The sequence below is a fragment of the Felis catus genome, chromosome D2, assembly GCF_018350175.1.
Source record: "Felis catus isolate Fca126 chromosome D2, F.catus_Fca126_mat1.0, whole genome shotgun sequence".
Taxonomy (NCBI): domain Eukaryota; kingdom Metazoa; phylum Chordata; class Mammalia; order Carnivora; family Felidae; genus Felis; species Felis catus.
In genome coordinates this window covers 32519388-32543132 of record NC_058378.1, presented here as the reverse complement: position 1 = coordinate 32543132, position 23745 = coordinate 32519388, and the positions used below count along the sequence as shown (strand labels likewise).

Below are 23745 nucleotides of genomic sequence, written 5' to 3'. Positions count from 1 at the left end.
CTCCCCAAGTGGGGTCACAAGGTCAGGATCACGATAAAGGCCCCCATTCTGTCCCGGCAGTCTCTGGGGCTCCCATCTCAGGGGGGGCCTGGCCAGGGCAGTATCACGTAGCAGTAAAAGCATGATGCCTGCCTTCCAGGAGTGAGGACAGAGCTCCCAGAGAGCCTCTGACTAGGATCGGGACACCCACGGGGCACCCAGAATTCCTGGCTACTTTCCAGTTCCTCTACTCTGATTCCCAACCCAGATGGACTCTGGCTGTCCTCTGTCCTTCGGCCTGGGGGTCGCGTGAGCTCAAGACCCCTCATGGCTCAGCCAAGCCCCTGGAAGCTTCAGCAAGGCTGGGGTACAATGGAGGCCCTAGTCCCCCACAGCTCACAGTCTAGCTCGGGAGGGCGGATCAGCCCGGGTGTGGATCAGCTGGTTGGCAACCGAGGTGTGATCGCTGAAAGGGGTGTAGGCAGTGAGGCCTGGAGGGGTCCCCGCCGGGGAGCTCAGGACACTTTGTGAAGGGCAACGACTTGAGTGGAGCCCTGAGGGAGAGGGGAGGAGGGAGACATCAGCAGAGGCGCCAGCGCTGGCTGGGGGTGCAAGAGCAGAGGACTAGAGGCGGAGGGCACGACTGTCCTGTGGATGCCTGGGGTACAGGGAGTGAGAGCGGGTGCAGAGTGGAGAGGGTTGCCGGGGCCTGGTGGGAGAGGAGCCGCGACGATTTGCTATAGGAGAGAGGCACGCACACATGCACCCGTGAGGACGTGCCAAGCCTGTCGTGTGCTCCTGCACCTGTGCCTCATCTACGTGCGTGCGTGCGTGTGTGAGCGTGTGTGCACGCACCTGTATGCATCTGCAAGGGTACTGCAGGTTGTGGAATCTACAGTCAAGCGTGCTCCAACTTGCCTAGCCCTTTACAAAAGCTAGCTTTCTTTTTTCTTTTTCTTTGCTTCCTTCCTTCCTTTCCCTCTCTCTTCCTCTCCTCTCCATTTCTTCTCTTCTCTTCTCTTTCTCTCTCTCTTTTTCTTTTTTTCTCACACCAGGCCCTGAACTGGGCTAGAGGGTACTGGGGACAAAGGCCGCTGGGGGAGGTCTGACACAACCTATGATGATTAGGCAGGCTGCTAAGAGGTAGCGCATTTCTCAGGCTGTGCGACAATACCCATCCTCTCCAGAGGGGAAGGGGAGAGAGGAGAAGAGACTTTAACACTGGCAGTCAAGTGCAGCTGACCCTGGGACGCGGGCTGCCTCCCCTACCTACAGGGCTCGGGGGTGCCCTGTGAGTCAGAGGGGAAGCCCCTCCCGCGGGGCCCTCGGCGAGGAGGCAGTTCCCCCCACGGCCCCCCGGGGGCGCTGCGGGGGAGGCGGGGTGGGCCCTGGAGCAGCGGCTCTCGCTCTCGGGCGCCCAGGGCGCTCACTCTCTCGGCACTCACTCGACCGGAGGTTTCTCGGCTGGCCGTGTCCCGCCGCTCCCGGAGCAGCAGGAGCTCCCCCTGCACGCCCGCGGTCCCGCTCCGGCCCCCGGGGCTCCAGACGCCGCCGCCCGACGGCGACATGGGCGTCCCCCTAGTCCCGGAGGCCGGTGGCCGGCGTTGGGGGCCTGTGCTCCTCACTCTCTTCCTGGCTGCCTCCCGAGGTAAGGTCGGCAGGAGCCTGGGCACTGGGGAGGTGCCCCGGGAGAACAAGGGGTGGGGGAAGGGGTCGCAGGCAGCTGGGGGGCACCTCCACCTCAGCCTGCGCGTCTCCTACCTGCTGGGACTGCTGGGCAGGGGCCAGCAGCTCCCTGCCAAGTGCTCTGGCTGGGTCCATCTGCACGTTCTGACAGCTGCCCGAACTGCTTCTCGCCTGACCCTTCCCTGCCCAGAGAGCCCCGGGGCAGGAGCAGCTGCTGCAGGGCAGGAGACAAAAACGGTGGGGACAGCCCCAGCATTTTCTAGTGGCTGCCACTGGCTTCTGACTCCTGTGGCCTCTCCCTGCCCCTCCAGCCTCAGGGCTCCAGGATCTCACTGGGCACAGGGGGTGTGGTACTCTCTGCGCCCTGTTCCCTGGTGACACTCCCGGTTGACCCTTGGGGGGCACTGGTCCACACCCCGATGTGGGTGCCCATTGGGTCCTTATCCTGAGGGTCTGGTTGCTGAGAGTTGAAGAGTCAGCTGATTCCTGGCATCTGGCTAAGCTGCAGCTCAGGGACTGATGTGGGGGCACTGGGGAGAATGTGGGAGCATTTCCCCAGCTCACCCGTGAGCCCGTTCTGGGTCCTGGGATAACTTAGGACATCTTTTTGGCCTCAGTTTCCTCAGAAGCCCCACACCAGGGCGGCACCACTTTCTTCTTCCGAAGTCCAGACTGTCACAAGTCCAAGTGGAATCTTGGCTGGGGCTCCTGGGGTTAGGGCAGAGGTCGGGCTACCCACAGCCTGGCCCCTGGCTCTTGCCTGCCCAGCGCCGGAGTGGCTGGATTTCAAGGGAAGAGGGGGCCAGCAAGCAGCCTGTGAACTACACTTTATGGGGAAGGCCCAGGGAAAGCTTGAGTCATGCAGGGAGTCAGGGAGGCTGGAAGAAGGTGGGGCACTTGGCACAGGGACCCAGTGGGTGTGTCAGAAGGAGAAAGGAGGAGGAGCACAGGGGAGGAAGGAGAGGAGGGAGTCTAGAGGACCTGGAATGTACCTCCCAAACGAACTGCGTGCCTGCAGGCAGTGTGTTATCTCAGCATTTGGAGGCTGGCCTCTGATAAGGAGGAGGGAGCCCACACCCCTCCCCACAGAGCTGCCCAGCCCTGGCCTGGATACTTCCAGGATGGCGGTGGCGGCGGTCTCGGCACCAAGGCCACACTGCATGGCAGGACGTGGCTTCCAGAAGGAGCAGGGCATGGTGGCAGGCAGGAAGGCCGGCACCACACCCCCCAGAGAGCACTTGCCCCGCCCCTTTCGCCTCAAGTGACCTCAAGAGGCCCTTCTGTTTTCTCACCCCTGCCCCGCGGCTGCTCTCTGTTTAGCAGCCCCAGTTTGGGAAACTGAGTTCTAGAGAACAAGGCATAGGGGCCCACCCTGCAGAGTAGCCGGTAGCAGAAAGGCTCAGCACCCCTGGCTCCATATTGTCTACATAGCCAGAAGCCTTCTCCCCTAGTGGTTCTGGTACTCAGCTTGGCACCCCAAAGGGCCATCGCTTCCTGGGCCCAGCTCACGGCAGTGACTAGGGCTCTAAGCAGCTTTCCCCTAAAAGGGGTCAGAAGCATTCTCTTAACTTTGAACTACCCTGGACCTCAGTAGTCTTAACGGTAACATGGGCACGGTCGTGAATATTCACACTACCCAGTACGCTGTGCAACACGGGTGTGAACAGACGGAAGGCTTGGTCGCAGGCACGGTCAGAAGGGTCTGTGAGTTGGAAAGACCTACTCCCTGGCCTGCTGAGGTGCTGGGTTGCCTTGGGCAGGATTTGCTCAAGGTCAAAGCCTCCACGTCTGGGAAGGCGAGAGGGGGGTGGCTGGCGTAGGCCTTTTTTGTAAGCTTCCGGGGTTGGGTCAGCACCGAGGACAATGGGGGTGGAGAGCAGGCTGCTCAGAAGCCCAGTAAGAATTGAAGATGACCCTTACCTGGACCCGACTCAGGGTGAGGTGGGTGGAGGGAAGAGCTAGGACCCGGCAGACCCTAAGGGTGGCAGAGACCCTTCCTCCCTTACGGGCACTCCTAGGACCTGAGAAAGCTCTTGTCCTCACCATGTCCTTATAGGCTAGTCCAGGAGGCCCAGACTCTGGGACTAGCACAGGGAAGTGTACCGAGGCCAGGGAGGGGAGACCCCTTCTTCCCCTTCGTGGGAAACAGGACTGCAGGGTCTTGTTGAGTAACCCAGTGGCGCAAGCCTCTGACACAGCAAAGGTCAGCTCTTAGGAAATCCTCTACCTTCTGTCCAGAGGCCCCGGGGTGGCTCTTGAGGCCGGCCATTGGGCACAAGGGGGCATCTACCCAATATTGGGGACAGCCAACAATACCAGGGAGTCCCTTGCTGAGCTGGGCCAGCTGTTCCTGTTTCCTCCCCCAAGCAGGGCAAAGGTTCCCTGCTGGGGCCTGACCTTCCTGGGACAGGGCGGCCCAAGTGGGAGGAACAGCTGGGAGGCTGAAAGAGGCCACCTCCCTCTATACATATATATATGGGTCTTCACCCTAGTAGATCAAGGGAAGGAAAGAAGGGAGGGCTCCTGGGTACCCATCCGGCCTATTGGCAGCGACCCCTTCAACCAGCACTGAGCCCCACATACTGAGCCTGAGGCCCCCCGTTTTAGGTCAGCTATTCATCCAGGAGCAGTCTGGCTTCACCTGGGCGGGGTAAACCTGGGATTGGCCATGCTGCGTGCCATGGGCTGCGTGCCACCCTGCATGGGGATGGTGAAGCAAGGGACCCGAAGTTGTGTGCCTTGCATGCTTCCCGTACAGCCCCGTCCCTTAACAGTCTGGCCTCGGGAGTCAGCCAGAACTAGGTTCAAATCCCACGGTGGCCATTGACTGCTGTGACTTTGGGCCAGTTACTCGGTATCTCTGAGCAAGTTCCTTCATCTCTAACATGGGACGATGGCAGCACCTCCCTCAGAGGGCTGCGGTGAAGGGTCAGTGCACAAGCTCAGCACAGCACCCGGCACCTGGGGAGCATTAAGCTGTTTCTTGGCTTTCCGAGGCCGCATGCCATTGGCTCTCCGTCTACGTTCCTTGCTGCCTACAGAGCCAGTAGAGAGCCCAGGGTGTGGGAGGGCGTTGACCGATTTCACTAGGACTGGACTCTAAGGATCCTGGAGGTCTGAAGGATGCACCGGTCCAGCCACCTGTCCCGGCACCTCTAAGTGTTTAAAGCGTGAAATGTCCGTGGAGGTACCTGTAGATTCTCTTAAAGGTGTTCTCTAGAGATGGGGAATTTGCAGCTTCAAGGCAAGACCAGCTCGGGGTTTGCCTGTCTCACTGGGATCTTGCAACTGATCTTTGCAATTAGCCTATTTACTGTGGCTGACTGTCCCCAGAGAGAAAGACAGTGGCTGTCGTGCCCATCCATCATTCAGTAATGAACTTGCTGTGCTTCTGCCCAAGCAAGCCCGGTCCTTTGTATGTTCTACATGGGATGCTATTTCCCATGGGGGACCTGGGTTCAAGTCCTGCCTCTTCCATTCACTGTGGGAATGTCTCTTTCCCTGAGACACGGGCAGCCTGGGTGCCGTGGTTTCAGTGAGGCTGCCCACCCCCTTCTGAAGGGTAGTTCCATGGTGGTGTTTCCCGAGCTTCCGTCATCTGCTCATTACGTTTGGGATTTCTGCAGCATCCGCCAATCGTATGTACTTATTTTTTCCCCCTCAAATCAACTCATTCTTTTCCTTGAGTAAATAGATTTGAAAAGGAAACTTTCTATCACTGCCACCAATGGAAAGCCAGTATCGCTTGCCGTAAATAGAACAAAATCACACGAGTACCTAATAAGAACACTAAACAGGAGTATTAAATTCTAGTCGGAAACTATCGTCCGGGGGAGGCTCTGAGCCCGAAACCGCTGTCCCTTGTTTAAAAAAAAAAAAAAAAAAAAAAAAAAAAAAAGGTGGGGGAGGAGGATAACCTTCTCCCTATGTGATTCAATGTTATGCCACAAAACTAAAAGTAAAACTGTGTTATAGTGGCTGTTGTCCCCTCCCCTTCACCGCAGAAGCAAACTCACCACTGTGAGGAGTGTTAGCTGGTGGCAGGGGGCAGTTCAGCTCCCCCAGAGGAATTTCCCATCCTAAGTATTTCCCATCCTAAGAGGTCGGGGCACGGTCGGAGGGCTTCTTTGGGCCTTTTCCAGCCCCCAGTTCTCCCAGCCCCTGTTGCCTTCCTCAAATAAATACAGTGTCCAAACAAATACAGGAGCTCCAGCTGGGTCCTCTCTTACGTTGCGGCCAATTAGCCGTCCCGATAACAACAGCAGGGAAGGGGAGAGGGAGGGAGAGCGAGCTGAGCCCTCACCGGCCAGGCCACCTCTCCCTCTACAGGAAGGAGATGGGGCGTCTGGTCGGTCCCGGGCTACCTCCTGTGCAAGTGCCGGCTACCTCGACCACCACGGAGCCGTCTGCAGTGAGGACAGGGCCCCCAAAGACCGGAACCTGGACCTTAGAGAGTCTTCATAGCACAGGCTCTTGGGGGAAGCTGGCTCAAGCTGGTATTCTGGGCCGTACACAGTCATCCTCAGGGAGGGCCTGGGGGAGTCTGGGAAGGAGGCATCCAGAGAAGCATCCCCTGGCAGGGCATCTGGCCAGCCGCCCGGGCCCTCTCCAGGGAGGCGTGCTGGCCAAGAGCCTCCAGCCCCGGATGCATGGATGCTTTCCCAAGGTGCTGGAAGTGCTGCTTCCTCCAATAGAGCCTGGCTTCCCCTTCCCAGACTCCTTGGTCTGATGTGAATGGACACTTCCTGCGGGGGCAGGTATCAATAAACACATCTGAGATGCCCTTTGTCCTTGCTGGCCACAGACCTCACGGGCCGACCTGCCGGCTCAGCCCCCCGCGCCGGGGGCACTTCCTCTAACTCAGCACTGGCAGACTCAGTCCTGACTGGTCCTCGACTCTGTTTCCCTCTGTGCTCCGCAGCCTGATGAAGACAGAACCGAGCCTTTCCCTACACCCTCCAAGGACGGTCCTGGGGAACAGGGCCTGGCAGGGAACTGGAGACCAGTCTGTCTGGTGCTCCTTCTGAGGGTGGGGCCCTGGCCTTTTGCGCCTAGCACACAGCCAGCCACAGCAGAAGGTCAGTGACTGTTCACTTACAACCCGTCGCAGCAACTGGACAGAGTTCAGCTGTTTGGGTTGGGCTTCCCAGGCCCGACTAATCAAGCTGGGGACCCACCTCCAGAGGCTGGGGCGTCGCCTTGGCAACCGTAGGCTAAACTCTTGCCCCGTCAGGGAAAATACACAGGCCTGCCCACACCCACACCCACACCCATCCCGTGCACACCCACAGGGTTTCATGAGGTGCCTGCCGGATGGAAAGAGGTGAGGTCACGAAAACTAGCATCCCGAGATGAAGCCCTTCTCCCCTGGACTGGAACGGAAGCTTCTACAAGAGGCTGAGCTTCCCACAGCTAGAAAGTGGCAGAAGCAAGCCTAAATTCTGAGCGGACATCCCTTACGAAACTCTGCACCCCCGCGGCCTCTCTTGCCTTGGGCCTGGCTCATGTTAGGACCTCGGTAAATATTTGTGGAATGACGGAATGATGTTTTCAGTTTAGGTCTGAGGCAGCAGAGCAAGGCTGACTGGGTGGAAGATGAGTAGGTCATCTGAGCAGCCGGAGAATGAAGCTACCTGCTTCGGGGGCGGGGGGTGGGGGGGCTCTTCCTTCCTGCAGCAATGTGTCGGAGGCGTGGCTCTCAGCCTCGCCACACACGGTTGGGTGGTACTGGTGAAGCCACCTGACTTCTCTGAGTCTGTTCCCTCACCTTTACTGTGTTTTGTTCTTTTTTACAAAAATATTTATGTTTGGGAGAGTGCAGGCCGGGGAGGGGCAGGGGGAGGGGGACAGAGCCTGTGCTGACAGGCTGACGGCAGCGAGCCCGATGGGGGCCTTGAACTCACAGGCTGCGCTGAAGTCGGAGGCTCAACCGACCGAGCCACCCAAGTGCCCCTGTTTCCTCACCTTTAAAGTGGGTTGATCATACCCTCATCAGGGTGTATTATGAGAACTAAGTGACATGGGTATAAAGTACTAAGCAAGTCTTGATACGTAAGAAGTGGCCCATTTCTTGCCCTGTTCCTCTGCCCTAAGGAAATACGGCCCTTTTCTCTGGCCACAGACTGAAAGTCTGGACGACTCTCTGAAAGAGCTGGAAAGGGCTAGGAACATGGGAGTCTCTTGAGATGAAGAGAGGGAGGCACAGAGGAAAGTGGGACCTGCCCAAGGGCATACAGCAAGGACAGGGCTAAGTGGGGCCTGGGGCCCAGGGATCTGTCACACCAAGGTTTTAGTCCTGAGACCTGGAATTTTCCAGGTTCCTAGCAATCTTCCTCTGGGCACTTCTGCCTCCTTAACCCAGTGACAGGTGGGGACCGGGGTGGGGCTGGGCCCCAAGAGCAGCACCATGACTGGATGGTTCCCGCCTGGGCACAGGCTCGGGGCCAGGGCTGTTTTCCTGTCTCATATGCTCCCGGCCACCCTGGAGCCAGGGGCTTTCCTCCCCACCCACTCGCCCCAGGCTTTGACAATGACCCAGGTGTCCAAAAGGCTCTGCTCCTGACAATAAGCAACATCCTCCTGCCAAATAATTATAAATCCAGCTGTGCTATATATATATATATATATCTCCCCGATAACACATGTGCACGTGCAGCTGTGGATGGCATGGATGTGTGCATTATTTTCCCCGACTCTGTGCCTTTGAGCATCCTCCCAGGGACAGGCCAGCTTGAGTCTTAGACACAACAAACGGATGCTTCCCACCTATCCCCTGCCGCCCCCAGGACAAGATCCCGTGAACCCTTAGCCCACTGCTCTCTGGTCCTTTTGCTGAAATTGAAGACTGTCCCCCACCCCCCAAATCTGAATCCCCTGCGGCTTCCCCTTTTTCTAAAAGGGGAAGAGGTCCTCTGGGGAGCGTCGGGTGTTGGGAATTGAGCAATGTACCACAACCCCCCCTCCCCTCCTCCTCCCCACCCCCCCCCCCCCCGCCGGTCTCAACAATTCTCTGCCCCACTGTGGGTTTTCAAGGAAATTGCTTCCAGTGTTGAAAATCTCTCCCCAGTGCTGTCCAGGCAATTCTGTGCTCATTGACAGCATTGCTTGGACCCTGAGAGCCGGAGCGTGATGCCCTGCTGGCCGCAACACCCCCCCCCCCCCCGGCCTGGTGTCCCCCCTGGAGGCCTTGGTGCTTGCTCCCACCCTGCTCCACCGTCCCCCCCCCGCCTCCCCACCGACAAGCTACCTCCAGCTTTTGCCCGCATCTCAGCCCCACCCCATCTACACCTCTGTCCACTCCACAGCCCCCAGTCCAATGTGGCTCAGCTCTGTATGCCACTTCCTGCTTCTGTCTCTGCCTCTAGTCTGCCTGGCCCCCTGCAGCCACCCCAGATGCGCCCGGCCCCGGCCTCTGCTGAGCCAGCTCTGCCCACAGCCTGCAAGGTGTGTGTGCTCTTGGCGAATGCTGCTGGATCTGGCTCTGGCTCCCGGCCTTGGGTTCTCGGGGGTGGGGGTGGGGGTGGGGTCGGGAACAGGGAGGATGGGGTGCTAGCTGGGAGAGGTGCTGGGAGGAGGTGCCCAGCTGGGGCCTGCTGGAGAGAGGGGGAGCGCAGGGCAGGCAACTCCCTGGTCTGCTCTTTGAGTGGGTTTTTTTTTCTTCGGAGTGCCTGGGAGGGTCCCCTCCTTAGCTACTCCCCACCTCCATTTACTGGCACACATAGTTCTGTGGTGACAGCCACCACACAGGCCTGTGAGGGGGAGTCAAGTCACTTGCTGTGATCTTCAGTGAATTATTTAACATCGCTGTGCCTCGTGTTTTCTCCTCGGTGAAGGAGGAATAACAACACCACCTACCTCCATAGGGTTGTTTACGCCCATAAGTAGGTAGCGTCGCGCAGGAGACATGCTCTTTCTTCTGCTAGTTCTAACTAGATCGGGCTTTACCTGAAGCTTCCCACGCTCCAGATTCTGAGTCTATACCCTCTGCCGCACTTCAGGCAAATCACTTTTCCCCTCCCGGGCCTCTACGTTTCTGCCTGAGGACAAGATCAGCATCTTGCCAGGAAGTTTTGAAATCTCTGCTCACCTTGGCCAAGATTGTCCATAAATCTGGGACTCTCAGACAGGACTCCCTCTCACATGTGTATGGAGTGAGTGGGAGCATCTAGTGTGCGTCTGTCCTCCTTACTTCCCAGGGCCTAAAACTCCACCTTGCAGACATAGTCTTCGGGGCCATGGCTTTGCTAACCCCCCCCCCCCCCCCCAGTCTGCTTTCAATGGGCAGGTACTCCAAGATTGGATCACAAGCTGTTATCAGTCATTCACATCTTAGTGGGAAAGAGTGTTTGAAGCTGGCTTCTCCATTCTATTCTGCAGAACTATTTTCACTCCTGGGAAATGTTTCTGGACTTGCCAAGACGAATTAGAGAGCTGCCTAGCTTCCACGTAGCAAGCACCAACTACTAGCAAAGTGCTGCAGGGCACTTCATGTAAATTATTTGTTACCCTTGCCTCAACTCTGGCGGGTAGAATTTTCATTTCTGTCTCTTAGTGAGGAGTCTGAAGCTCAGAGTCTAAGTGACCCCAGCTGCTAGACTCCAGAGCAGGCCGGTCCAGTTCCAAAGCTACACCAGGCTGCCCTCCTCCTGATGGGGCAAGGCTTTCAATTCTGCTAGTGGGTCCCAGGCTCTAAAGGCAGGGAAGGGGGCGTCCGCAGGAGGAAGCGGCATTATCTTGATTCGGGCAATGGCAATGAAAGAGACATTCCAGTCTGGATTCCGTACACATATCCAAACTCTCCTTCCCCGTCTGCCTGACTTAAAACAGCCCTTGACATGCCGATTAAGATTCAGATATTGTTAATGTATCATAACTGTAGCTATCCTCCCTATGTCCGCAGAGGGCATTAGAGCTCACATTGTCGTGTTCTCTTTCCCTCGCTCAGGCTTCTCACAACCACGTGAAGCAGCGAATGTTTTTCTCATGACCACATGAGGAAGGTGGGGCTCACACAGCTAAAGGAGCCGGGCCTGCAGCCCCAGCATTCTGCTTCTGGGGGCCAGTGCTTATGGGAGTCAACACGGTTAAATGCCGGGGGATTGGGGTAGGGTAAAGAGGACCGGGGGATGGCTTCATTTGCTTATTGAAAACAGAATGAACTAGGAAATATTTCTAAGAAGACTGGATGGCAGTAGGTACCTGGATGAAGGGACCTTTCATGATTTCCCTGTCCCTGTCCCCGAGACCCCTGGGCTTTTCCTCACCACCCGGCCCAGGGTACCCTCTCTACTTGCTAAAGTCCTATCCGTCCATCAACCCCAAAGACGCTTCCTCCTTCCAGAAGTCTCTTGACCATCCTCGGGGCGGCTGTATCGTCCCTCCTCCAAGTGCCCTGAAGGCTGGCACAGGTTTGCCCTTTAACCTGTGGGGTGACTTTGCCAGGAATGCACGCCCGGTCTACCCAGCTAGGTCACGAGCTTCCAAGGGGAGGCCACGTGTGCTCGGCATCCGGGTGAGATGTAGCACCGGGCACAGGCCTCACACACAGGCGCTCCATTGGTGCTTGTGATGGGGACGTGGGAAGGCATGACCGGCCCCGGGAGAGGGAAGGGCCAAAGGTGCTAATGGCCCCAGAAGGGTGGTCAAGGGCCGCCATTCCCACGCAGGCTTTGTGCTCCTCATCCTGCCTCCCACCCGACAGCATTGGGCACGGAGGCTGGACGTGCCGGAGGCCCGTTGTGAGCAGAGCCACAGTGCCTACCGTGGGGGCGGGAGGAGAAGGACGCACTGGCTGGGCCCAGTGTGCTGCCTGCTCTCCTACACCTCGTCCAGCTCTCCAGGGGTCAGGGGCGTCCCTTACCTGGAGAAGCTCCTCCTCCCACACAGCCCAGGAGGGAGTCAGGTTCAAGAGCTAATGAAGGAGCTGAGGCCCAGGGAGGTGGACTCACTTGTTGGGGCCTGTGGCTCGGGAACCTACCCGGGGCTTGGAGCCCCAGGCCAAGGTTCTTCCCCGCTCTGGGGGAACTGGGAGTGGTGCCGGCTCAGAAGGTACAGTCTCTTGTCTCTCTGAACAGGTCTGGTGGCGGCCTTCAAGGTCGCCACACCATATTCCTTGTACGTGTGCCCCGAGGGCCAGAACGTCACCCTCACCTGCAGGATCTTGGGCCCCATGGCCAAGGGGCACGACGTGACCTACTACAAGACGTGGTACCGCAGCTCGCGGGGCCAAGTGCAACTGTGCTCGGAGCGCCGGCCCATCCGCAACCTCACATTCCAGGACCTTCACCTGCACCACAGCGGCCACCAGGCCAACAGCAGCCAGGATCTGGCCCAGCGCCACGGGCTGCAATCCGTCTCCGACCACCATGGCAACTTCTCCATCACCGTGTTTAACCTGACCCCAGTGGACAGCGGCCTCTACTGCTGCCTGGTGGTGGAGATCAGGCAGCACCACTCGGAGCAGAGGGTCCACGGCGCCATAGAGCTACAGGTGCAGAGAGGTGAGGGCGTCCTCTGTGGGACAGCGTGGGGTGGGGTGCGGTCACTGCGGGGGGTGGTGCGTGCGCCCCTCCGGAAGGGCGAGCGGGGAGGAAGACAGAGGGACTCTGCGGGCGTGCTGCTGTGCGTGTGATGGTGCGACTGTGGGCGATTTTGTGTCGGAGAGTGTGTGATCCTGTATATTGGTGGCACTGGCACTCCGGGGACGTGTGTGAGACAGAGTGGCCATAGTGTGTGGAGCTGTGTGGAAATCTCTGGTCGGTGGGGTGTGATGGACAGCAGCGTGTGTGTCGTTCTGTGTAACGAGAGGAGGTGTACAAACGTAGGCTGGGATGCCACTGCTCGTGACAACATGGTGGTCATGGGATGGGACCGGGGGTGTGAGCTGGGGAGTGTGTGTGTGTGTGTGTGTGTGTGTGTGCGCGCGCGCGCACGCGCTGGCTGGGACAAGCCTCCCTGGCCTCAAGCCCACCTAACCAACCCTTCTCTTTGTTCCCACAGACAAAGAAGCTTCACCCCAGTGCATCTTGTACCCACCTTCCCCCAGGGAGAGTGAAAGTAAGGGACCACTCTTTTGGCCCTTCTGGGTCCTCTGTTCTCCTCTGTCCTCATCTCGGACCCAGGCCCCGTTCCAAACTCTGACCTCATCACCCCAAGCCCACGGGACCCCCGTCCTTCCTCCTTTTCTGTTGCCCCTCCCTTCTGCTTTCCCCTTCATGGAAGCCAGGTGGCTGTAGTCCCCAGAAGCCTATTCCCCTTCCCAGGCTCAGAGCCCTGGGTGGGGTGTGCCCTGGCAGTGACCTTTGGCCAAGTGCCTCCCATGACAGGTGCTGGTGCCACAGGCTGTTTTCAGTGTGTGCCTCTCCTGCCCACCAGCCCTCCGCCACCCGGGACGATGACAGGGCTGTGGGGTTCCTCTTGGCTTGCACCTACTTAAAACTTCCTCGTTCTGTGCATGGGGGAGGGCGGACGGAGAGGCTCCAGAAGGGGAAGAGATCTACCTTTCCTAGAGCCCTTCCTATGTGCCAGGCACCGTGCTAAGTCCTTTCAAGTACCAGTATCGCAGCGGATTCTGATAGGAACCCTCTGAAGTAGGCAGCACCATCTTCGCTTTATAAGCATGGAAACAGATGCCCCGGGAAGCACAGCTGGGCTGTGCTCACTCCACCTTCCCCCCCGCTGGAGGGATGCGTAAGGCAGTGGGTGGCAGTCAGCCCCCTGGTGTTTGCCCAGAGAGGTACCCTGTGGAGGAAGGGGGCACTGCTGTAAGGGATGTGGGGGCTCCCAGAGGCCAGGAAAGAATGCCCAGCAGCTTCGAGACAGCAGGCAAAGGGGAGACATCGCCAAAGCCCGCCTCAAGGGTCGCGGTGACTTTCTACTCACACTGCTCTTTTTTGAACCGACAGTTTAGCCAGGAATTAAATTAAAACGCACATTTCGGTCTGAGCCAGACCCACATCGAACTAAGGAACTCTTTGGTTCAAGCCCCTCTCCCTGTGTACCGCAGCCCTTAGGTGTCGCCTCGGCACTGAGCCACTGCTGTCCTCACTTCCTCTACTGGCAGCTCCCCAGCGAGGGCGGACGACCGTGCGCACGAGCATACTGGACGGGGCGAGCCTCACCTGGCCGGACCCACGAGTCTCTACTTCCCCATTGCTCCTTCCACTCTGAGCAACCCTCCAGTCCCGCTTCTTCCTCCAGGAGCCCCCAGAGCTCCCTTAGGGACCGTCACCTCTGCCACTGCCCGCGGTTCACCGATGGTGAAACTGAGCTTCAGACAGGTGGAGGGATTGCTCCCAGTCCCTCAGCCAGAGCGTCTGATTCTCAGTGCGCAAACCCTGCCTGGGGGCCGGGCCGTCCTACCCTCTGTCAGTACCCATTTTCTGGAAATTAGTTGTATGAATTGAAGTCCTGGGGACACAGACGAGATACCAGTGGGGACAACGAAGAAACCAGTTACAAAATAGAGAGGGAGCAGAGGTTTGGCTCATTTCTCTTGATCTAGACTCCAAAGAAGGAGCTGTGGGAATTAAGGAAACAGAAGTCACCCGGGAAACCCTAGGTGTCTGGCTGGCAAGAACCCAAGGGTGAGGCAGAGCCTTGAACTTGATGGTGGGGCGTGGGTCAGGGCTGGGCTCCTCTGCTCTCAGGTTTTGACATTTGGCTGACTCTCCAATTCACAGGGATGTGTGGCTTCGCTCTGGCCCCTGCCTCCCTGAGCTGCTGTCCACAGTGACCTGGCCCCCCCAGGGCCAGAGGGATGTGTTTACTTCTGTCCTAGCTGTTGAGAGCAGGGGGGTGGCTTTGATGGCCTCTGCAAGTCCCTTTCCGATCCCTTTCCACACTCTTGGTTCTGGAGGTCTGGAGACTATAACTGGCGGAGTGTTGCCGCTAAGGTGGCACGGGGTCAGATGCAAAGAAACCCAGCTGTGCTTTTGGGTGCGGTGCGGAGGGTTTGGACAGCGCTCCCTTTCTCTAGGTGTCATGTGTCCACTCAGAAATGGGAGCGAGGGTGTCCTTTTCCTACAAACAGGGAGGCAATCAGTGTTACCCAAGAGGCTGAATCAGGGATCAAAAACTCAAACGCCCCTTGAGCCGGGGACCTGGTGAGTCAGACAGTAGGGAGGGGTGGACTGTGGTGGGCACCCAGCTGCCAGCCTGTAAGTGCAGTTCCAAATGCTGCATGCATGGAGGGGGCCTGGGGCTGCCAGAGCCACTCCATTTTCAGGCACAGTCAGAAGTCCAGATTTTACATAAACTCTCTATTTTATTTTTTAATGTTTGTTTATTTTTGCGAGACAGCAAGCAGGGGAGGGGAAAGAGAGAAAGGCAGATACCGAATCCGAAGCAGGCTCCAGGCTCTGAGCGGTCAGCACAGAGCCCGATGCGGGGCTCGAACTCACAAACCGTGAGATCATGACCCGAGCCAAAGTCAGATGCTTGACCGACTGAGCCACCCAGGTGCCCCATGTTTCCTGATGGTTTAGAAACATTTGCCTGGTGACCCACGTGCTTGGGTGGGCCTCAGGGCTGGCCACTGGGCACTGCCCTCCGTGCTGCCTACCTTTGGAAAGACCCTAGTCCCTGCTCGCTCTAAGACAGGTGTCCCACGGCCAACCTTACTACCTGATCTGCTAAGGATGCTCCCACCCTGGGCAGCTCTGAGTTTTCCTGATCTATCTGCCGCCCTGTCTCCTAATGTTCTTTCTGGAAAGTGTGGGGGTAGCTGGTTAGGAAATCCTCTGGAAGCCCACATCAGTCTGAGGTCAGGGGTGGGGGCAACAGGAGGGGAGAGAGGCTGAGGCAGTTGGTCCCCAAGGAACCCTGAATTGCTGAGTGGCTGTATGGTTTTTCACTGAGCCCAGGGAAGCGGGGGCACTGGGCAGCCTATATCTCCCCACAAAGCCACCTCCCTGTCCCCCTGCACAGCAGGATGTTTGGTTTGCTTTTGTCCAGCCCCCTCCTGGGGGAACCGGGCAGCCGGACCAGACTCCCTCCTCCCCTCTCATACCTCCCTACCCACCCACAGGGTACCAGCAGGCTCTAGACAAGGAGGCACTGCTGAGCAGGTTGGGGGTTGGGGCTCCCACCGCAGCGTGCTATGTAAAGGTCTGCCACAAGTCTCAGAGCTGGCCTGGCAGCTGTCCCTGCCAGTGCCTGATCACCTTCCCCATGAGCCAGGCTCTGGATGGCTACCAAGCAGGGCTCCCTCCTCTCCTGCCCAGGTACTGGCCATGCTTGGGGGGAGGGATGGAGAGCTGGGGCTCTGCAGAAGAGCCCTCAGCTTTGGAGGACAGTTGGACCCACACAGCTGCCCCCAGACCCGTGCCTTCCTGTCCTGGCCTCGACTCTTAGCCCAGGTTGCAAAGAAACCAAACCCTGATCCCCTGGAGTGGCCCCAGAGGGGGATCTCTGCCTGTGGACAGGAGTCAGGCCACGGACAGGGAGCCACCAGGAGTGAGCACCTGACTCACCTCACCGAATGTGGCTTAGTACCAGTCTGGACACCTGCTCCGGTACCTAGAAAAAGAGCGCTTTGTAACTCGCTTCTCAGTGCCCGCAAGAAGGTCCTGTGCCTGGGGGGCTAGAAATCCTCAAACGTCTAACTTGTAGAACGTGTCTACTTGCCACAGTCCACATCAAAATGCAGCCTTGCCAAGATCTGCAGGGAACCTGCTTTAATGTGAAGTTGAACTTGGTTTGTAATTAGCATAGCCACTGTTCTGTACCAGTGGGTATGTCTAAAGTGCCTGTAAACAGTTTGTTCTCTTCCGTGGGATGAACAAACCCCCAGAAAGCTTATTTACACCATCAGGTTATTTAGCAATACAATGAGATAAAAACAGCCTTTATTCCCAAATAAATAGTGCAGAGGCAACACTGAGACCACAGCCCGTCCACCTTCCCAAAGCTCCCGGGGCCAAGTGGACACCGTGACAGGGTATCCCAGCCCATATTTTGGGAAGGGCTAAAATCAGGAAAAAGAAAAAATGCATTTATGCTGGTTGTGGTTTTGAGGGCATGTCTGTTCCCAGCTAAACTTCTGGAGTCAGCAGATGGGCGGAAATAAGTCAAGCCTCTCACGCTGTTGGTGGGATCGTGAAGCGGTACAACCTTTGTGGAGGGCAATTAGGCAATACCCTAAAAGAAAATGCGCCTACCCTTTGGCTCAGCATTTTCACTGCTGGGAGTTTATGTACAGAGGTACTTGCCCAAGTGAGCGAAGATGCGGACACGAGGAGTTCGCTGTTACGTTATTAGCTATGTTGAAAAATGGAAGTAATCTACATAGCTACCCATAGGGGACTGTTGCAATAAATTCTGGGGTGAGCCCCGTGATAAAGCCCTAGGCAGAACGAGGTAGATCTCTGTGTGATACAGAGATGTCCAAGCCATGCTCAGTGGGGAAAGCGATTGTCATGACAAGCATATATATATATATATATATATATATATATATATATATGCAGTCACGCAAGGAGCAAATTTAGGCTACACGCAAGAAAAGCATGGACAGTGACTGTGTCTTTGCAGGGGACCTGGGGGGAGGAAGAGGAGGGAACTTCTGAATATATTTTAACTTACAGGTTTTTTTTCTTTATTTGTAATTTAGGAAGTTAAACAATTTTAAATGTCAGATCAAGGATGCACATTTTTCCAGTTCTCACCCAAGTTTCCCCCTGTGACTTTCATGTGAGAGATCACTTCTGGAAGCTGTGTCTAGAGCTGAGGGGTCTCTCGGGCTGAGTGGGGTTTTTGTTTGCTTGTTTGTTTGTTTTTATTGTGGTACAACATAGAGAACATAAAATTCGCCATTTTAACCATGGTTAAGCGTGGCATTAATTATGCTTACAATGTTGTGGGACCATTACTGCTTTCTACCTCCAAAAGTTTTACAGCACTTGGGTTCCTTTTGACCTTGAACTTCATGGCATGGGGTCTGTGAAGGGCCTGCTTTCCCTTTACGGGGAACAACCTGTGGCCCAGGGCAGCTGAACTGTCCCCAGGGGGCTGGGATGAAAACCCCTTTCTCTCTTCCCTGGAGCTGCCTCCACTGTAAGCCCGTGGTCTCATTTCTGTGTGCCCTAAGCCCACTTGGGAAGGACGCATGGGACTCTCTTTGAAAGGGGATCCCCGGGCCTCCTGTGCCTCTGCAGGTCACTGAGGGTCTGGCTGTGTGGCCTGGGTAAAGCTGGGTCCCCCTGCGGCCTGGCCTTCCTTCGCTGGGCCTCAGTTTCCCTTCAGGAGGAACAGGGGGAACGGGGCCTCACCTTGGCCGTCTCTCTGCCTTTACAGGCATCACGGCTGCTGCTGTGGCTACAGGCGCTTGCATCGTGGGCATTCTCTGCCTTCCCCTCATCCTGCTCCTGGTCTACAAGCAAAGGCAGGTGGCCTCCAACCGCCGTGAGTATCCCTGCCTACCTGGGGTGGGTGACGGTATGAGTGGTCGGCCCCAGCCCCCAGCCCAGCCTCTGGGATTAGCAAAGAGGCCTGCACATTTCCTCTCTGTTCCGGAGATGGCAGCTGCTATAGGCCCTGCAAGGAGATGGGCTCAGTGGTAGAGGGAGGAGGGGACCCAGGTGTGCCATTTGGGGGGCCCGAGGGCCCACCAGCCCCCTACGGTGCTGGCTGGGCACTCACAAAATATCTGCCGAATGAGTGAATGACCACATGGAGTAGTTCAAATGGGTTTATAAAAATGCTGCCCCTTGGCGATCCTCTGGGGACCTGCTTTAAAGTCTGGGTAGGCTTGTTTTGCAACTAGCGGAGCAATTGTCGGGACAAAGATGACCTTTGGATGATCAGAACTGAAAGGGATCTCGGAGATAACAGTTCAGCTCTTTCAGCTTATAGCTGGGAAACCTGAGCTCAGCGGGGTTAGATAATTAACCAAATGTTATGCAAGTTAACAAGCGGCAGAGCGGGGACTCAAACCCAGAGCTTCAGCTCATGCTTTTTCCAGAGAATATAATCCCACCCTATCATCAAAATGCTCACCAGCACGAGCGTCCTGGCCACTGACCCCTACCTGGAAGCGTCGCTGTGCTGGGTGCCACGCCAAGGTTGTTATATACCTTCTCTCGCTTATTCCTCATCACAACGCGAGGACTTGGTCCCACAATTGTTCCTACCTTGCCACGGAGCAAACTGAGGCACAGGGAGGTTCGGTAACTTGCTTAGGGAACCTCACAGTGAGTAAGCAGTGGAGCCAGGCTTCAAGTCACGGCCGCAAACACCATTTCACCCTCCTCTGTGGTGACAGTGCCCCTTGCCCTTCCTCTGACCCCACCCATGAACCTGGGCTAGTCTGAGTCCTCCAGGAGCAGGAGGCTGGAGAGTCCTCTGCCCTGGCCCTTGCACCACCTCCCCCACCTCTTCTCCTCTGCTCGGCTGCAGGAGGGAGCTGAGCGGGGCTGCTCCGCCACCAGGTGGCTTTGGCTCACACCTGATTTCCTCTGGCTGGACTGTAACACCTTGAGACCTCTGTCACCCGGAGCCCCGCAGTGGCTCACTCAGGGGCTGTGACCGCCTTTCCCTTAGTCGCATATTCTTCTCGCAAACGCCACCATGGCCTACCTCCAGAAGTACCCCGGGGTGGGGGTGGGTAGGGGGCAGGTAAGGGGGTTGTAGCAGAAAGAGGAACCCGGGGGCCCAAGCAATCACCGTGGGGCTGCCAATGAGCCTGTGCTCACCCGTGCAGCGTTTTCACGGAGGCAGGGAATGGACGAGGAGGGAGACACGCCCAGCCCAGATAAAGAGGTGCTTTCTGTCCCCCTTAGTTCAGACCACAACGCTGCCTCCATCAGGGAACGGGAACTGGAAACCAAATTCTGGGCATTGGCTGGGTGCAGGCCCCAGGCCCGAACACCGTAGGGGTATCCTGAGGACGCGAGGGAAGCCTGGGGTCGGCCCCTAGTATCTCCTATTCCGTGTGCCGGGATGCCTTGAGTCCGAGCTGAGGGCTCCCCAGGGGAAGGACCGGGATGGGGCAGGTGGACCGGACGCCGAGGACTGGGGTCATTTCTGCATCTAGACTCTGGAGAAGCGCTGCTGCTGGAGCTATGGGAACAGAAGCCACCGGGAGATGCCAGGGGTTGGGCCACAAAGCAGAGGCTAAGCGCCCGGGGTGGGGGGGGGGGGTGAGGGGGTGGGGCGGCAGGTCAGGGAGGAGACTGGGAGCCTGCGGTCGCTGTGGGCAGGGCGTGCTCAGGAGCGAGCCACACTCAGGGAGCCACAGAGAAAGGGCTGGGAGCACTGAGGTCAGCAGCTTGCTGCGGAGGCTGATGGGTGTGGAAATCGAGCCAGTGTCAGCTGGAGCCTGGGTCCCCCAGCTCTAACGTGGGGCCAGAAATCCCTCCCCCAAAGGGTGGAGAGGACGAGCCCAGGGAACGCTGGGCACCTGCGCGAAGCCTCGCGCACAAAGGCATTTGGTAGACAGCAACCATAATTCCGAGAGCCGAGATTTTAGGAACCTTTGTGCAACTTCCCTGTGTGTTCCATGTAGCCACCACCCCCCCCTCCCGCCCATGTTTCCCCACAGTGGTCGTGGTAAAGCTCTTACAAATGAGAAGCGTATCGGAGTGCGAGGAAGAGGGAAGTTGGGGCCACTGTATCTGGTTGGTGGCCAGTGTCGGGGTGGGGAATCCCAAGAGTGGGGCGGGGTGGCAATAGCTTTGGAGGAAGAGCAGAAAGTGGCAGGATGTCTGAGAAGTGATGGGGTCTCGGGCCCCCAAGCTTCCTCTAAGAGATGTCACCTCTAAGGCCACCTACGGGTAACACGGAGGACGGGCCAGAGAGGATCGGGAACCCTCCAGTTCGGAACTGACCTTACACCACTCCCACTCAGCAAATCGTGGTGAAGGACCAGAGCGTGGCAAAAGTCCAAACAGGAAACAGCCAATTCAGGAGTCAGGCCTTTGGTTGATATTTAAATCCGGAAGGTCTCACGACCCCTAATCGAGCCACAGGAGAAAGCATTGGCTGCCTTTGGCCTCCTCGTGACAAATGTTGTCCTTTATACTTGTGAAATGCAGCCCCAGTTTCATCTATCACTGGTTAAAACGCACGGCTCCTTGAGGCCTCGCTTGCAGGATAAACACCAGAGTACGGGCCCCCAGAGCAAACACAAGTGGGATCCGGGGCTGACCGTGGCCCGGCCTGGTCTTGCACCGGTTCCTCGAAGGGCATCTGTCAGTGGGGGGCAGGGATGTTGTCTAGGGAAGCCTTTCCTTTGTGACGGCCTTGTCTGTCTGTGTGTCCCTAGGTGCCCAGGAGCTGGTGCGGATGGACAGGTAAGGCCCATGGAGACCTTCCTGAGAAAGCTTCCTGCAGCTGCTTGGGCCCCGACTCAAAGCTCGGCAGGCTCTCTCTCTTCTTGCCTCTCCGCAGGCCTGTGGCTCTGTAGGGCAATGTCTATACCCAAACCGTGGCTGGAATTAATGTAGAAGGGAGAGGGGTAACTTTTAACCAGGACTGACTTCCCCCTTCATAGGATCCTTTCCCTTCTCCTCCCTGATAACTGGTTGTACCGTGACAGGGCTCAGAACACAGACATGGCCTTCCCAGTCCTCCCTGGGCCCTGGGTCAGCTGACAGGAAGGACAGCTGTGCAGCAGGGTCCCCGTATAGCCATGTAGCACAGTACTTACAAGAGCACCTGCTACTGAGGCCAACACATCTGTGCTGGTTGGCTGTTCTCCCTGCCACCCCTCACCCAGCAGGCCGAGCTCCTGACGCTGCCTGGATGAGCCAGGCGCCCACCTTTGGGCCTCCCTGTCAACTGGCCAGGGTGGGGGAGGAGGGAGAGCAGCTGAACTGGGGACAGACACTGAAACATGCAAAGGAGGACAGCACACCTGGATGTCTTTAGAGGCTGTCCTATTCCCAGTCACGAAGAAGGAAAGGGAACTCCTCCTTTCAGCTTAAGACAAGCCGTGGGGACATTCAGTCTTAATGCCATTAACTCTACTGACCAAAGAGAAACCTGTCCCCAGATTCCTGAATGTCCTGAAAGTGTCTCTGACCCTCGGGTTCCCGGCTACGCCCGGGGCAGATGGTCAAATAATAGGGTAGAGTTGCGATCAGATGCCCTCGGCTCAGAGAAGATGGGAGAGTGCAGCCCATGGCCTTTTCTCTGTGGCCCTGGACCCTCCCTTCCTGCCGGAAGAGGGTGCTGAGGCCTGGGGTGCGAAGGCAGGTGAGGGTAAGGAAGTGGAGGAGGGGTACAGGCAGGAGGGCAGGGGGCCAAAACCCAGGTAGTACAACTGACTGAGTCAGCTCTAATTTTCTAGCAACAACCCTCAAGGAATCGAAAACCCTGGCTTTGAGGTCTCTCCGTCTTCCCACGGGATGCCAGAGGCCAAGCCCAGGCCTCCACTGTCCTACATGGCTCAGAGGCAGCCTTCGGAGTCTGGCCGGCACCTGCTCTCCGAGCCCTGCACTCCTGTGTCTCCACCAGGCCCTGGGGATGTCTTCTTCCCAACCCTCGGTGAGTGCTTCTCAACCCTTGCGGCAGTATGGCCCGCAAGGTCATGACCTCCCCATGGCCTGCAGGGCACCAGCCTTACTCCCCTCCCAGTCTCATGGTGTGGGATTAGAGGATGGAGGAGAGAGGAGCCCCTCATTCATTCTGCTTCATTCTTTTGCAGACACCGTGCCTGACTCTCCGACCTCTGAGGCCATCTAGGCCAGCTGGGGCCAGTGGGCGATCGTGGCTGGGCCTGGGGCAGGCGCATTTGAGGTCAAGCCGGCCCTCTGAGTGGCCCCTTAGCCTTGGCCCTGGTTCCCTCCCTCCTGCTCTGAGCCCAGACTCTTTGAGATACCTCTGATGGCCAGACCCTCAACTCCTCTGGGTGCTACACGGCAGCAGGGAGAAGGTGTTGGATCCCTCAGTCCCTGTCTCAAGGATGGTGGGGTGCCGGGATCCCACCCAGAGACCCGAGATTCACCAGCTGCAAATGCCAAAAGGCCTACATCCTAGAAGCCCAAGAATTTTCTGCTCTGTGGCAGCTTCCTCCCCTGGGACAGGAGTCTTTGGGACCTGACAACACAGAGGGGACACGATGGGCACTGGGCGGAACTCTCCCCTACCCAGTGCCATCCTGCCAGGCGCGAGATACAGGACAAGATGTGGAAAGACTCCTCCCTGCCGTGGTGATCTCGCCTCTGCTCATCTGTCAGACTCCCTGTTTGTAACCACGGGTCTCTGGGGCTGGGCCTGCCTGCATCCAGGCCATGGGAGCCTTCCCCCGCTGCCTGCTACCAGCAGCCTCCCCCAGTAGCTGTCAACGGGTTCAGCAAATCTGGGCCCCCCTTGCCTGCCCTCTGGTTCCCAGAGTTCATTGACCGGGGTCCCTGAAACAGGAAGTGCACATGGTGGCATGGTGGCCACTATGGGCTAACTGGCATCTTGGGTAACGGAGGCCAGGCAGGAGGTTGCAATACCCACTGTAGGGGGTGGGGAGGGGGAGCAGGTGGAGCCTGCTGGGAAGGTGAGTGGAGACGCTCCACCTCCCATCCTCCCTCCCCCCTCTAGTGCTCAGTGTGCTCACTACAGAAGGTGACCCCATACTGTATTGTCCCAACTGTGACCCTCTTGAGTGTGAAGAGGGAGTCCTGTTAACTACATGGGCAACACGTGCAAACCCGGTGAACGGACCGTAAGAGCTGGGTTTTAATCCCTGCGCTGCTTCTAGGTAGGGGTGCCTGAGGCCCGGGGAGCCCTCCTCCACCCACCCCGGTCTTCAGTGTTCCGTCCCATTTAATCTGCTGAGTCTTCGCTGCAGAGTGGCCCTGTCAGGTGGGCATGTACATGGGAGGGTTTGTGGCAACTCTGCTCTGGACCCTCTGCTCTGTCTCCCGCTTCAGGGCATACGCCCTGGATTTGTTTTCTACACACATACAAGGGAATCCTTTGTGGAATTTCGATTAAAGGGTTTTAAAACATGGAGAGGAGCGGGGGGCCTCTGTAGACTCTGGGGTGGAAACAGGGAGGGGGACCCACCGGGGGAAGGGGCGAGTTTGGGCCGCGTGGGGGCCCGGGCACTGCACTGAGGAAGGCCTTCACCCCCCGGCGGCCGAGAGC

The 23745-nt window shown here is 57.6% G+C and overlaps 2 protein-coding genes across 14 annotated transcripts in view; one reads left to right on the top strand and one right to left on the bottom strand.

Moving 5' to 3' along the window:
• CDH23 (cadherin related 23) overlaps nt 1–23745 on the bottom strand; it is a 417627-nt gene that overhangs the window by 39388 nt on the left and 354494 nt on the right. Inside the window, exon 1 of one of the 12 annotated variants that reach the window (XM_019813229.3) lies at nt 1741–5537. The exons of 10 other annotated variants lie outside the window; for them this stretch is intronic. In XM_019813229.3, the coding sequence (XP_019668788.1) occupies nt 1741–1800 (60 nt within the window). In that variant the 5' untranslated portion in view covers nt 1801–5537. Of the gene's footprint in view, nt 1–1740; nt 5538–23745 lie in introns of those variants that run through there. One more of the 12 variants, XM_045040120.1, reaches the window with a different exon arrangement.
• Nucleotides 1337–23610, top strand: VSIR (V-set immunoregulatory receptor). 2 transcript variants are annotated; one of them, XM_019813231.3, is made up of 8 exons: nt 1337–1627; nt 6957–7183; nt 11739–12164; nt 12664–12720; nt 17959–18066; nt 20927–20954; nt 21939–22149; nt 22310–23610. In XM_019813231.3, exons 3-8 carry the CDS (start codon nt 11834–11836, stop codon nt 22487–22489), a joined length of 915 nt encoding a protein of 304 aa, XP_019668790.3. In that variant the 5' UTR covers nt 1337–1627; nt 6957–7183; nt 11739–11833; the 3' UTR covers nt 22490–23610. The 2 variants fall into 2 exon arrangements, with proteins under 2 accessions (XP_019668790.3, XP_011285654.1); XM_011287352.4 differs by lacking the exon at nt 6957–7183 and having other exon boundaries at nt 1340–1627; nt 21953–22149; nt 22310–22497.

Bases quoted from the DNA above. Each gene is read 5' to 3' on its own strand.
- VSIR (XM_011287352.4), top strand. From the start codon at position 1,546: ATGGGCGTCCCCCTAGTCCCGGAGGCCGGTGGCCGGCGTTGGGGGCCT. The intron at 12,165-12,663 runs GTGAGGGCGTCC...TTGTTCCCACAG, and splicing joins AGAGCTACAGGTGCAGAGAG to ACAAAGAAGCTTCACCCCAG. The intron at 22,150-22,309 runs GTGAGTGCTTCT...ATTCTTTTGCAG, and splicing joins TGTCTTCTTCCCAACCCTCG to ACACCGTGCCTGACTCTCCG.